The sequence below is a fragment of the Meleagris gallopavo genome, chromosome 6 (assembly GCF_905368555.1).
Source record: "Meleagris gallopavo chromosome 6, MGAL_WU_HG_1.1, whole genome shotgun sequence".
Classification (NCBI taxonomy): domain Eukaryota; kingdom Metazoa; phylum Chordata; class Aves; order Galliformes; family Phasianidae; genus Meleagris; species Meleagris gallopavo.
Window position 1 is genome coordinate 30,932,531 of NC_139409.1, and position 14,740 is coordinate 30,947,270.

General features: G+C 37.6%; 1 protein-coding gene across 2 annotated transcripts in view; it reads left to right on the forward strand.

Annotated features, from left to right (window-relative positions):
- STK31 (serine/threonine kinase 31) overlaps positions 1–12,715 on the forward strand; it is a 35,121-nt gene extending 22,406 nt beyond the window's left edge. The window contains exons 13-23 of one of the 2 annotated variants that reach the window (XM_085226198.1): positions 755–874; positions 1,377–1,508; positions 2,030–2,131; positions 3,021–3,101; positions 3,393–3,518; positions 4,187–4,312; positions 4,562–4,648; positions 5,440–5,589; positions 5,988–6,113; positions 8,179–8,247; positions 12,354–12,715. In XM_085226198.1, coding sequence (XP_085082324.1) covers positions 755–874; positions 1,377–1,508; positions 2,030–2,131; positions 3,021–3,101; positions 3,393–3,518; positions 4,187–4,312; positions 4,562–4,648; positions 5,440–5,589; positions 5,988–6,113; positions 8,179–8,247; positions 12,354–12,575 — 1,341 coding nt within the window. In that variant the 3' untranslated portion in view covers positions 12,576–12,715. The remainder of the gene's footprint in view (positions 1–754; positions 875–1,376; positions 1,509–2,029; positions 2,132–3,020; positions 3,102–3,392; positions 3,519–4,186; positions 4,313–4,561; positions 4,649–5,439; positions 5,590–5,987; positions 6,114–8,178; positions 8,248–12,353) is intronic. The other variant, XM_085226197.1, reaches the window with a different exon arrangement.
- Positions 12,716–14,740: the final 2,025 nt, after the last annotated feature.

Genomic DNA, 14,740 nt, shown 5'->3' on the forward strand with positions numbered 1-14,740 from the left:
GTCAAAGGCTTCACTAAAGTTTGGGTTGACTACATCCATAGCTTTTCCCTCATCCACTGCATGGGTCACATGGTCATAGAAGATCAGGTTTGTCAGGTAGGACCTGCCTTCTGTGAACCTGTGCTGGCTAGATCTGATCCTGTGGTTATCCTGCACATGCCATGTGATCACACTTGAGACAATCTGCTCCGTAACCTTCCTGATAAGTCAGACTGATAGGCCTGTATTTCCTTATCTAGTTGTAGATAGGCCTTACATTAGCAAGTCTCCAGTCATCTGGGACCACTCTGGTTGACCAGGACTGCTGGTAAATATCTTTTATAGAAGTCACATCGGAGTGGTCGTGTCAGCAGGCGTCGCACCTGTCCTCTAGTGTAGCATCATACTAACAGCAAACCAGCATTAGTTTGCTTGTGCCTGCTCTCTGTAACAGAACCAGTGATTGCTTTGGAACTGTTGTATACTTTGATGCTTCATATGTATTTAATCATTCTATATTGAAGAAATCTTTTTCATAGCATGAAATGGATTCTCTATGTAGAAGTGCTGTTCAGCTTTATTTTACTGAAACTACTGGTTGATCTCTTAAACTTGCTAACTTCCCTTTTCCAGTGTCTTTAAGATGAAAAATCTAATATGTGAGTTTATCCATTTGCTGCAGAACTTACTAGTAAAGTTTTTACATATGAAATGTTAGTGCTTATAAATAGTGAATGACTCTTAAACTTTAATCTTTGCTTGTAATTCAATCTAGGAGCATGATGAGAAAGAGAAAGGAATAATTAAGAGTGCATACAGTAAAGTTATGCATAAGGTTCATGAAGAGCAAAATCTGATCACAGTCATACAAAAAACATACTTGGCCAGTGTTGAGGTTAGTTCTTGACTTATTTGTGTCATGCTGACCTGCATTAGTAATGCTTCCTGACATATCTTATTGAAAAGATGTCTTTTTGTCTTTTCTCCCTCTTATGATGGGAATTCCAGTGTATGTTGGTGAGAGGTTGGTTAAGTTCAAGTTTGAGAGAGTTAGAAAAGACTTTGTTTGGATGAATACAGTGTTGTGTGTTTGGGTGGTTTGTGTGGCTGTATGGTGTTGCTTTGCTAAGGCAATGGGAACTGGAATCTGCAGATTCATTGCAAATCTGTAGTATGTAACTTAAGGGAACTTACCTTAAATAGGATGTTTTCCAGCAGGTTGTGAATGTAATCAAAACTAAACACAATAAGAACCCTATTTTTGTGGGGAAGATTCTGAAAAGCTGAATTCAGATGGGCTTCGGGCAGTTTCTCTAGTGCATTGAATTAAAGCCTATTAAAATAGAATTCTTGAACGTTTTTGTGATTTTTTTTTTTTAATTACTTTTTTTTCCTAGTTCAAAGAACAAGCTGAGAAATGGCTGAATAGACGACCTAATTCTGACAACTTATTATCAATTAAAAAAACCATGAAAAGTTTGAAAGCCCAGTTAAGATGGAAGTTGACTGAGAAGAACAATCTTGAGGAAGTATGAAAATCCTAGGGGTCTTTGTTTCCAAGTTTATTTAGAAATGCAAATTTTGTTCACATGAGTGGTAACCAGACAGAGCAAAATGTTCTTTCGGTGCTTTGAAGATGTGTTCTTCAGGTTCAGTTAGGACAAAGAAGTTGCTTGATCTGAGTTCTTGTAACTGTACACAGCCATTCCTTTCAGTCCCCAGCCACACTACCATTGCTTTTAACTAGAGCTGAATAACCTGCATTCCCTTCATGTCAAGCTAGGAAACTGCACTTAGGTACCACTTAGAAATCATGGGAAATCCCTCACCAAATGCTGCTGCTATGAAGTCTGGGCTGGCTCTGAAGGAAGCTCTTCTGGAAAGAACAGTGACTCTCTTTTTAGAGGATCTTTTGGGTTTCCTGAATGGAGGCTGAAACATAGGTTCCAGAACATGGAAACTGCTTTTTAATCCTAATATAGTAGATTATTGTTGTTTGGTATAATAGCAAAATGAGAATTATACACTGACTTTGTTATTCCTAATGCAGGCTGATGATTACAGTGAGCTTGAAATTACAAGAATAAAAGAAGAAATTGCTGCTCTGCGAAATAAGCTTCTTCAGGAAATATATAAGGAACGAGAAGAATATGTAAGTATTATTTAGGCAACTAAAATAAAGCTGTTTGAGCCCCATCTGCTTTTCAGTTGCTTTTTTATATGTTGCAGATAAAAAAAAAAAAGTATTTTTTGTAGTGTTGAATGTTAAGGTGGCTTTTTCTTGGCAAAATCTGTGGGAGAAGGAAAGGAAGCAGGTATTTGGGTGTAGTCTTTTCAGGCTGTTCTCCCCCATATTCTACCAGTCCTCTCCCTTCCTTTCTCCCCACTTAAAGCAGGTGAAGCAAGAGAAAATGAACTGCAGTTCTTGACCAAGAAAAACTGCTGGTGAGAGTGTAAGATCAGGTTTAGAAGAGAGATTATTTCTTGAAAAGGGAAAATATTTCCTTATGACTAGGGTAAAATAAGATTTTTCCTGAATTGAAGGAGATCACCTTTTCACTGAGTCCTCCATCTGGAGGGAGGAGTTGAAACCATTGCCTTGCAACTTACCTCTGCAGACACAGCATTTTTGTGTAATGTTACCTTGCATTGTAGCTGTGAGGGATCTGGAGCTGATTTGAGTGCTTTGATCTGTGTTACTACTTGATTTGTCTTCTCTGTTTAGTCTAAGTGAAGTTGTGCCTTGTGTCTTGTCGAAAAAGTATAATATTGTAGAAAAAGCAGTTCCCTTTTGTACCTTAACATTAGTGGTCTCACCCTTAGAGCTTTTAGAAGTCTATGCATATTGAGCTGCTGTATTACTGGGAGAGGTGAGGTTTGGTTTTTTTGGTAGAGAAAAGAAATGGTGGTGTTACTTTGAGCAGTGCTGCTAAAGGAGGAACAAATGTGTGTATGCAGGATGTTATAAGGTACATACTTTTTACATGTCAACATCTGTGATGTCAGAAGCTAGTGACTTAAAGCTGCCTTGTTTCCTTCAGGAGAAACTTGCATATTTGGTACAGAAATGGTTCCCTGAGCTGCCCCTTTTGTATCCAGAAGCAGGAATTCTAACCTATATGGTAAGCATAGATTGTGTTTGATCACCCTGTCAGTTATTGTTTAGGACACTGCCATAAATTTTCATTTCTTCCTGCCAGTCCTCCTAGGAGATCTTCAGTATTTTGATAACTGCCTTGCAAATGCCATTTTGTCTGCTGCTAGACTCTTGCTTACACATGCTGTAATTTTAACAAGTCCCCACTGTGTTTGTGCTTTGCTAAGTTCTTTGAGAAAGAGGAGAGATGGTCAAAGCCCGTGAACCTTACGACTGTTAAAGCTGTGCTCTTACCCTGGCTCTGTGTGTGCTTCAGAATTCAGGTGGGCTTCTGTCGCACAGCCTGGAGCGAGACCTTTTAGATGCTGAGCCCATGAAGAAACTGAGCACGAAGCGGCCGTTAGTGTGTTCAGAAATTCAGGATCAGAAGGTTCTTCTAAAGGTAATGTTTGTCCAGGCTTTCAGGTACCACTGCAGGTAAGACGTTGGCTCGTGAATGTGCTGATTCAGAATTAACTCTGCTGTCTCTTTTCAGTACCTGCATTCAAAAACCCTTTTCTGCTAGCACATAGCACCAGCCTGTAGAACACGCAACGTTGTTCTCCCTTTGGATTGTTTCCCTGTTGCCCTGATTTTTTTTTTCTTTCCTCTCCGTTTGAGGGCAGCTGCAGTAAATAGTGCTTCTCTTCTGCTGTCTGTCCCTTCTGATATTTGATGGGCCCTTTAGTTTGTTCATTCCTCTTGTTTTTTTTTTATAAATGGAGGTTTGTCTTCCAGACAATTTCACCATGAAACTCCAGAACTGCTGCTTTACTTTTTTTCCAAAGTGCTAGCAATTAAAAATCCAAGGGATATAGTTTTACGGGAAGCATTGTTATAACAAAAAAATATGTTTTGGACTTAATATTAAATGGGAGACTTGCTCCTCGTTTCACTGGTACAGACTTCAAGTGTTGATAAATGGGCATAAGACACTTGGAAATTAGTTTTTTATAAAAAGAAAAGAAAGTTATTAGAATGTAACAGCATGCCTTTCTTTAACTATAAATGTCATGTGGTGATGTTACAGGCATCAGAAATAGGAGCTTGGGTATTTGTCTTGTTTTTCAGGGATACTCTGTGGATGTGAGCTCAGAAGCCAAAGTGATAGAGAGAGTTGCCAAGTATCACAGAGCCTGGGATCAGCACAAGGAGAAATCCAGTTTATTACAACTATTGTTTCTTCTTTTCTGCAAGGCAAGATTCAAACCTGTAATACTGGTGGTTTTTTGTTTAAGCTGAAAGACTTTCAAGTTGGATTTTGAGGTTTTAACATATTTAAAGTTGAATCATTGAATCAATTTCTTTTTTACTTTTACTTTCTGACCTGACTTTGTTTACTAAGAAAATAGTTTGGATAGTCAATTCATTCATCATATACCTAGTGCATGTGAAACTTTCCAGTATTCCTGACATTTGAAATAATATATTTTTTTCTTGTTGAAGTCTGATCCTTTGATGTATTTAATGGTCCCATATTACCCTGGAGCAAGTTTGACTGCTATACAGGCTGATGCACCTTTAGTTTTAGAAGTAAGTACAACTAGTTAGACTATCAGTGTTGTCTTTTTATGTGTTTGGACCCTGCTTTTACTGTTTTGCTGCTGCTGAAGGAGTTTCAACAGTAGTCTTCCTTAGGTGGCTGAATTTTGAATGTCGGGATGCCCAGAATAGGTTGATTAGCATTTTGTCAAGCAGTAGACTGTAACTTTCTGTAAGATTTTGCTTGGATTCACTGTTTTATTGAAATCCATGCCTCAGCTGTCTTACTAGTACATTTAAAGACTGGAGAGAGCATGTCAGGTTTGTTAGTGTAGACATTTTTGTGTTGGAGAATAAAGAACTTGTTGGGTGGGGAGGAGATTGCTCTCTGGGAACCTGGGTGTGTTTTTCTCTCCCCTCTTTCTTTTCCATACACAATTCATTGGCAGTTTGGCTGCCAGCCCTTCTCAAAGCAGAGGTAGCTTACTTTTTTCCTTCGTTCTGTTTGATGGCTTAAAGCTTCTGGTTGCTAACTTGGAGGCACTTGTAAAGGTGCATTTCTCAAAGCATGTTGCATGGATTTTTTTATTTTATTTTTAGCTATATTCTCTGTTTCATATTAGTGGTTTGTTAATTAGTGATTGCAATTTGTTTTTAACTGACTGCAGGTTATCACAATCACACTGGAGATTAATCTATACTTTGTAAAACAATTATCAGAAACTTTGAATGTGTGTAAATCTTAAATCAGTAAAATCTGTCATAGTTTTGGAAGAGAACAGTGTTTTGCTTTGTTTCTCCTGTATCTATCTTTTTAATAAGCACCTGAATTAAATCACTAGGAGACATTAAAAGTGATGAAAGGAGTGGCCCAAGGTCTGCAAACGTTGCATGGAGCTAATATAGTACATGGATCTCTGCATGGAAATAATGTTTTTGCTGTGAATCGAAAACAAGGAGTTGTTGGAGACTTTGATTTCACTAAATCGGAGGTAAAATAAAACAAATAAAACCCAAACTTGCAGTGATTGTTTTTTTAGTCAGTTATGTATCAAAAATGAAGTGCATCTGCAGTTTGTAAGATACATTTGTCATTTGAGAAGTGTCACAGTTTGCATTATCACCTTTATGACCTTTGATAGTTCTAGCGTGGGGTAAAATTTGGCAGTGCTATTCTTCTATTACAGCTAGAGATGATAGGTGTGTGACTTTATCTCCTTTATACTTTACACACAATTTTTTCTGTCAGTAAAAGAGGATTTTACGGTTCTTTTGAAGTCAGCATAGAATGTTGTGATTAAAGTTGGCTGACCTGTTTAAAGAGAGAGGGTGATGCCTCTGCTGCAACATGCTGTTGGTCTCACTTCTGAGTGCAGCTTTTTCCCCGCAGGAGCAACGTGCTGCTGCAGACACGATGGCTGTTGGTACCCTGAGCTTGGTTTCTCCTGAACTGAAGATGGGACAGCCAGCTTCTCCAGCCTCTGACATGTATGCCTATGGCTGCCTTCTGTTCTGGGTATGTTATGGCTTATGAGAGAGTTTCTGGTAATATTTCTGTAGCACATGTAGCAATAAATGAATAAATGTTATTTTCTACTTTGAAATATTTTGGAGAAATAAGCATTCATATAGTAGGATGGGTCCCTGGACAGCCTGATGTAGTATTTGATCTAGCAGTCGACTACATCTGTGGCAGGAGGATTGGAACTTGATGATCCTTGAGGTCTCTTCCAACCCAAGCCATTCTATGATGATTCTTTGATATTTTTAAAGTAGGTGGTAGGTGTGGAACAGATGGGAGTTAAGGTTGAGCAGAAAGCAGGTTTTTTCTGTTAGGTGTGCAATGTAATCTATATAGAAGTGTAGTAACGTGACCAAGAACTTTTACTGTTCCTCATGCTGTGGATTGTTGGCTCTTACTAATTCATTCATTGTGAGCCTTTTTTTCTTTTCTTTCACCCTTGCCCATGAGGAATTGCCTTCCATCTTCCCTGTTGTTTGATTTAGATAAGAACAGGACTTCGAGATGGTTGTTTTGTTTCTTGTGTGATGTGTCAGAGAGGAGGAGAAAGCAGTCTGCTTTCCTGTGTTAGGTTGTATGTTACACAGCATCTCCTCTTCCTCGTCCTTTTTTGCTTCTGGTATTGCATTGCAGTTTCCTTAGCTCAGTGCATCAGTGTCATGTGTTCCAAATGAAAGACTTCAAACCTCATAGGCTTTAAAAACCATGAGCTACCCAGCAATTGTTGATGTTGTCATGCAGTGATTTTTTCACAAGCACTTGGTACGCTGGGGCTAGTTCACTGAGTGCCTCTTGGTGGGCCAGGTACATCGTTTCATCTTCTTGGGAAATGTGGGCAGTTCAATCAGCTGTGCAACATAGCTTTGTTAATCTCTTCTGTGTCACAGGATCTGGAGATGCTTTGTAACAAGGATGTAAATTGCATGTTAATTTTTATCCCCTACCAGTTACCTCTGCTGAGAAGATGAACCTTGTTCATATGAAAGTCATAACTCTGTTTTCCTCCCAATTTATGTAGCTGTTGCTTAAAATTAAGTAACTTTTCTATGGAAGTAGAGAAACTAAAGTATAGCTTAATATTGTAATGCATGTAACTTATTAATATGGTATAGTTTGGTTGGAATGATTTCAGTACCACTCAGATCTTCATCTGCTTTTAAAAAAAAAATTTATTAAAAGCTAAATTTCTAGTGAGTAAAAAAAAAAGTGAGTGTGAAACAAATGGAGAAAATGAAGCCACCATAACAAATGGTAATTGTTGTCTCTACTCAAAGAGAATATCTGGGATGCAGCAACATCTGCAGTCTTTTGAAATCCTATACAAGCTCTCCAGGTGAATTTTGAAGTAATCCATGTATATTTAACTAATCTGTAGCTCAGTCTTGTTATATTGATCGTTTGAAAATATTTAGCTTGTTGATTCAGCAGTTACCAGTTTAATGACAGGTGTCTGAAATTATGTTCTTCTGAACAGTCCTGCCACCTGTAAAATGGAGACAATGGTTTTGTGAGTTCTTGAAGGCTCTTGTGTCACAAGAGCCCAGCACTGATTAAAGAGATGCTTCTTTCTCCTGTCTTTGTACAGAACAGGGGCATTTGCAGCTTAATTTGCAAGCAGAATTTTGGAAAAAAAAAAAAAAAAAACTGAATATAGGTATAGTTTTTTGGGCAATAGTAAAGGGCTGGGGAAATTTTACTTCATTTATGGATGTAGGATTCACATCTGTCTGTTGGAGCACACTCTAAGAGGCGTTGTGGGGTATGGAATTCAATGTACAGCTTAGGCATGGACTTTGAGTCATATCTCTTTGAGTCCATTTTCTTTGGACATCTGATACTTGCTTTTCTAATACTGTATTTTTATATGGGTCTTGTTTCTGTGCAAGGGCACCCTGAGGCCCCTGTGTATTTTTCCCTGTTGTGAAAATACAAGCAAGTCTTCTCTCACCTATTTCCCACAGCAGTCATTTTCACTTGAAACATGGAATCTTCCTGACTGATACTTGTTTAAACTAAAGGAGAAAACAGTGTTACGTATTAGGTATCTTTTAATTTACAGCTTTGCATTCAAAACCAGGAATTTGGCATAAAAGAAGATGGAACACCTGAGGTGGATGCAGTTGGCATGGTATGTGTATTGTCTGAGGCAGATTAGACCGGTCTTAGAGATATCGATTCATAATATTTTTTTTTTGAAAGTAAAAAAAAAAAAAAATTGTAGGTACTGGGTTGAAAAAGTGTTCTGACTTGAATATTCTAGATAGCATGCATAAATAAATTATATTTGAGGAAGAGGAAAACTCCAGAATTTTCTTAATAATTAAATTAACCTCAGAAGAACAACAATTTGCACATAACTTGGTATTCTCCAATTAAAGACTTGGAGATAAATAATTGAGATTTGTGCCTCAAAGATTATAATTGAGGTAGGAACCTGTCTCTTCTCAGGTCAAGGAGGTTGAGTTTGCTCATCTGTCTTTTACTTAATAATTGCATAATTCATGAGCATTAATAACATGGCCAACTTCCATTTTAGTCACTTAATTGCAATTGTAAAGTAGTAGCATACTCTTTATCTTTCACCCGTTTTCTCTTATTGTGTGTGTGAAATGTAAGCTTTCCCTTGCCTCTGAAACAAATCCAGAGACATAAGACAACCATGCATGATACAAACTTTTGTTGATGTTTTCACTCTCTTCTGTCAGCCATTGTACTGTGCCTGTCTTAGCATCAGCAACTGTTGACTCCTTGAACTGTATTTTCAGTCTGTATTTTGAGACTTAGCGTTACCCACTGTCTTGATTTTGAAGTTAATTCTTTGCTTGTGATAGGAAATATCTCCTGGATGTTAATTGTAGTTAGATGCTTTTATGGCCTTTCTCTAGACCTTTATTAATGTGAATACTTCTCTTTCCTTGGATTTATTTTCTAGTGTGACTCTTTCCCATAAGCTTTCTGTCTTCTTGCCGGGACTTAAGACCTTTTCTTTTGCCTGCTTTTAACTTCTCCCTTTGCAGCAGATGCTGCCTTTTTCTTCTCACGTTAATTTATTCCATCTTTTATGCCACCATACATAGTTACAAGAAATTCCCTGGGAAATTATTGGACCTTTTTTCAAATCACTTGCCTCAAACCTCTGCTAGGTCTTGTTCTCTTCTAGTTAGTGACTGCTTTGCTCTTGTCCTTTGCCTCTCCCAGCTCCCTCAATGGGTGACTCTTCTATTTTTTTTTTAAATCACTGGAGATCATGCTTTTACTATTGATTTTACTGCATGTGTTAACCTACTGTTTTGCTTTTGAGACTTGAGAAGGCTGCGAGACTCTTTAAATCATGCCTTACACTATTACAAAAACCCTCCAAGCTGTTTAGTTTTTAAGTATTAAGTAGACCAAGCTCCCTTAGGAATATAGGGAGGAGCTAGAGGTAAGTCTCCTCATTACCCAGAGAAGCAGAAAAATACTTTAAATGGAAAAGTGGAGAATGAAACAGCAGAGGTGCTGGTGGTCGGGTAAGTTTTGGTTGCTTAGCAAGGGAAAGCAAAACTGATAATAAATCACTCTCTTGATTGGTTATGCTTCTGTATCGATGATATGAATGCTTTGCAGAGATGTCTTAGATGACATGGGGCAAAGATTGGTCTAGATTTACTAGAGTTCTGTTTGTTCTGAGCTTAGCTGTTTACTGTGTGTAAGTTAAGAAACTGTATCAGGTAGTCCTAGACTAACATAGCTGTTGTGCTTCCAGTGCTACCAGTGTTATCACTGCATAGCCCAGTACTGTAAATAACTTTATTAGATTGCTTATCTCCTCTACAGTGTCTTTTTAATAACACTCAGCCATATTCTCCAGTGATGAAGTTGCTGCTATTAAAGCACAGGACTGCCTACCAACTCCCTTTGCAAAATTAATTCAAGTGTGACAGTGTCATGAAAAATGAATTAAAAACATTTGAGCAGTGAGGTGATCCTGTAAATAGTATTTCTTATTTCTCATTATTGGTTCTCAGTTCTTAATTAAAGATTTAAATGAATCTCATGAAATGTGTAGTATTATAGGAAAGAAGATTCAGTACTTTATGAATCGCCATTAGTGCTAACTGTAGGATTTAAACTTTATTCCATAAAACTTGTACAGAACCGCCTGGTCAGTGCATCACTGAGGGTTATGTGTAATCCTTAGATACTCGAAAAAAAGAAAATTTTCATAAGGGAAACCTGTTTAAGGAAGTAGAAGAATTTCTACAGACATAAAAACAAGAAATGATTCACTTTTGTTTTCCGTAAGATTCCTGCCTAAGAGAGCCAGTTTCAGTTTATCTTACTTTTTTCTTCTTCTCTAGTAGGTATATTCTGAAATCCTAAGAACTGCTTTTATCTGAAGGATTAATATTCTTCTTTATCATTTTTAGATTGCTTTATTTTTTCACTGGTAACTTTTTAAACCTTGATGGGTGATACAATCATAATCAATACATCGTGGCTAATTTTGAAGAATTTGTTCTTGGTATGTGTTGATGCGTGTGCTCCAACTACCAGAGTTTGTTGCAAAAACTATTTGTTTCCTACAGTCCACAGGAACACCCGTGAGAGTTTACTAAGAACTGTAATACTAATAAATATATTCCAACTGTTTCTTGAGGAAAATCTTAGACCTCTGGCTGTTAATACTTGCCTCAGTTCTTGGAGAAAATGTATGTTGCTTTTAAGGACCTTATCTATAATCACCTTATTCAGAATTAATCTCTATGCCCATGCACAAACTCTCGACAGGCTGGTAATTTCTCTTCCGTCTCAGTCTTGTGCCTAGAGGAACTGTACATTTGCATCTAGTAAAATATTTATTGTTTTCCAGAAATGTAAAATCGATGCAGGAAGGTAGCATTAAACTTCAAAAAGGGGATATTAATTTTAGGTAGCTGCTGAGGAGAAGTTGTGATTAGAGACAGCATCTTGTATCTACCCATTTGGTCATGCTCAGCTTCAGTGTCTGATGTACGTCAGCGTTCAGTTTCGTAAATTTATAAAAAGATGTAAACGAGACCAAGTAAGTGCAATGAAATGTTTTCCTACAGCAGTTTTACCTTAGGTGGTCAGTTTTCAGTTGCTGTAGTGTGAGAAGCTGATGAGAAGGGAAAACTTGTTGATGAACACTTGATATTTTCGTGGAATGGAAATATATAAGTGCAAAGCTTTTCACGCTCTATAAATTCTTGGACTTTCTTCATTTTTAATTCTACTGAGGAAGTGTATAGGCATGGTTTCCCCTGCATTGTAGTGCATGAGAGATTTGAATGCTTTTGTCTAGAGCTTCTCTTTCAAGCACTCCTAATGTCTTGTAAGCATTTTAAAAATCCTTTATAGGTGTAAGATCAAGACTTTTCAGATCTCACATTTTCACCCAGATTTCCAGTTATCTGGGGAGAGGTTAATTTTCTTGAGCCACTTTGCTAGTCGGTGGGAGTTGGAAATTATCTGCTTGCTTCTGTCTTCAGGCTTTCGGCAACTTGTGTGTATTCCTTTCCATCACAGATCCTCTTTTGTCAGAATGAAGTTTAGGTGTACAGGGATCTCGTGCTTTGCTGTCTTATTGAGCCAGGTTGGTGGTGATGCTGGTTTGCAGAGGCTACAAACAATCAAGTGCTCTTGTGGAAAGATTGTTTTTGTGCTCTGTTTTGGTAATATGTCTCTAGGTGAAACTTGAGCATTCCTTGCAGCTCCCTTATCTGAATCCAGTGCGTGCCCTTCATCAACAACTGATGTTTATGTGCATGTGTAGCAGTTGTGTTCTAGTGTTTTAAGTAAGCAGACTACCACTGTTGATGTTCCAAGCATTTACTATGTAATCCTTCTGAAATATCTAAAAAGCTGAAGTGTAAGTTTGTGGTTGAATAGCAGAACAGCTGCTGTTGATTTAGAGCCCAACTTTGGTTATTGTATAAAGTGATAGGACAGTTGAAAGTTGATGTTGTAGAGGGTCACTAGCATCAGCTCTGTTCCTTTCCAGTAAAAAGGCAGACTTTGGAATTTCTCTAATCTATAGTAGTTCATGGAATTGGTGTTTTAAAACAAACGTTTTGCTCTTCTGTGAAATCTGCTAGCTTAAATTTGGCCAACCTGATGCGAAGAACTTGCTTTTATTGTGCAATTATGAGACCTGTTCATCAAATACTCGGTTGTTATTTGGAATCATGTTTGTCCTGCTTGCTGATGAAACTCTTCTCCCTCTGTTTGTAGGATGATAAAGTTAAATCTCTTATCCTGAATTTATTCCGCTGTGACAGACTGACAGCTGAGCAGGTACTGAGGGATGATTGCTTCCTCTTAGTTGATGCCATTCCAGTTCCTTCACAGCTAGGTGAAGAGCATGAGCCGCCTGAGGAACATGATTCTGAGAAGACAGATGAAGAGGAAGATGCAGTTAACTCCAAGAAGAATGCAGTAAACCCTACCCAATAGACAAGGAACTTGTCCATCAGATGTCTGACACTTGTTTTTGTTTCGAGATCAGTTGTCCTGATTTAAAATCTCAAAATATAAAAGGTTTGGTAGGTGCAGTCATGTTTTGTGAGGTTTATATGATCACTGTTTTTTTTTTTTTTAAGTACATAGTCTAAGAGCTCAGAAATATGTGATTTTTCATTAATTTGTTACCCTTTTCTTTGCCTGTTATGTAGGCTTTGCAATTATGAAGTATAGTTTGTTAGTGGCCAGAGGTATTTAAGAATAAGGTCTAGTGACTTTTGTATCCAGTTTTCTATCCCTCTTCTTGCAGAATACAGGTTCCTGCTAGAGACACTCCAGGGTGTTACCTTTTCAGTTAAGTTTTTTGTTATTAGAGGCAAGGTATTTCCTACTGCAACTGTCTTCAAGATTTAAGAAAAAAACAACAGCTTCCACAACTGGTCAGGAAAATAGGAAGCAAGCTGCCTCTTTTCTCTTTCTGCACTAAAGATTTCTAAAGAGCAAACATTGTTTCAGTTGCTCTTTCACAGTGTTGCTGTGCTAAGTGGAATACTATGCTCATGTGTTGCAGTAATCACTGCTTATTTGTTTGACTGTGTATATCATCTGTTCTTAGATATTGTTGACTGTAGTTAGACATTTTGAGTGTGTTTTCTTGCCTGCAGTGCTTTTCTGTTAACAAAACTTTTTCAAGGTAATGCTAGCTCTTTATTTTAATAGGAAACTGTTGCTTATCTATAGTTTTCCTTCTTTCTTGGGAGGGAGAAAGGTTAATGTTCAGAGTTTCTGTAGCAATATATTTAGCCTCTGGGTGTTGCTCTTGGACAGTGCTGTTGGCAGACTAGTATTTTGCAGAGGAATTATTGAAGATGCATGTTGTCAGATGAAGAATGTAAAAAATTGGTGTGTAATGGACAAGATGCAGCAGCAGGGAAACCAGGAAGCCCTCAGGTACAATAATAGTCAACAGCAGAATATATCATTCTGGCAGTTCCTTCTGTGATAACAGGCTGGCTTGCCTATGTCACTGTTCTTTACTCAAAGTAGCATGTAAAATGCCTGGTCCTATTTTCATTGAATTGTAATGATTTTTGATTTCTAGTGTGTATGTAATTAATGTTATTAAAACACTCATTAAAATAATTTGGACTTCTTGGTTAGTGTGATTAATGTATTTCTGTTACTGAAATCACAGAAGACGAATTCTTTTCTTTTTGTTGGTGAAAACAACAACTGTGAGCAGTTCTATGGGATGCTTTCCAGATGCTGATTGAAACCTTTTGCTGTTGATAAATGCTTTAATATTAAACAGTGAACAGAGTTTGTAACTGTAACCTGATGTTCTGTCATTTAATAAACTTTTGCCCTGTTTTCTGCACCTGTTTTCTCTGTGCAACCTAAACTGTACTTCTTAAATCCCACAATTTCTAGCTTTCTTTATTTTTTGAAACCAGGAGTCTCTGTTCATGCTTGATTCAAAAACTGCGGTCTTTTCAGAATCTCTCCTCCAGCTGTAAGCAATCTGATTTTTTACATGTGGAACCTAACAAAAGAGATCAAATTATTTATAAAATCTGCAAGTAAGCCTTTGAAAACTTCTGGTATGAACAAGCATCAGGGTGTGGGACAGCTTTTCTATTTAAATTAAGTGTAGATTTGAGCAGTGACAGTCGTATAGTGTCACTAGTTTATTTCTGCTTTGATCTTTTATGTAATGTAACACTGACTTTCTTTTCCTTTGTTTCCTAGAGGCCTTAAAGCATGTTGATTCAGGGTCATGTTGCAGAGTTAGCCTGCCGAAGTTGCATGCTAATCATTGTAATGGACTGCCTGCTGTTTAGTTTAAGGCTTTTTCTTTTTAAACAGCATCTCTTTTGTCTGGAAGATGTGACAATGAAATGATAATTGCTGTAGATTTGCTGTTTCTGCTAAGTAGCTAAGAAGCTCAAGCTAAACTTCCCTCACTCTTCCTTGTTACCACTGTTTTGCAGATTTAAGCAGTATCCTCGTTCAGACCAAGAGGCTGTGTATTGCTTCGTTTCAGCACACCACAGCAAATCCCCTTACTTTTAAGCCATTCATATCTTATGGCCTTTAATAGTGAACCTGTTGTTCCAGTTTGCAGTACTGACTTTTTTTTTTTAAACTGAGAGCTATAA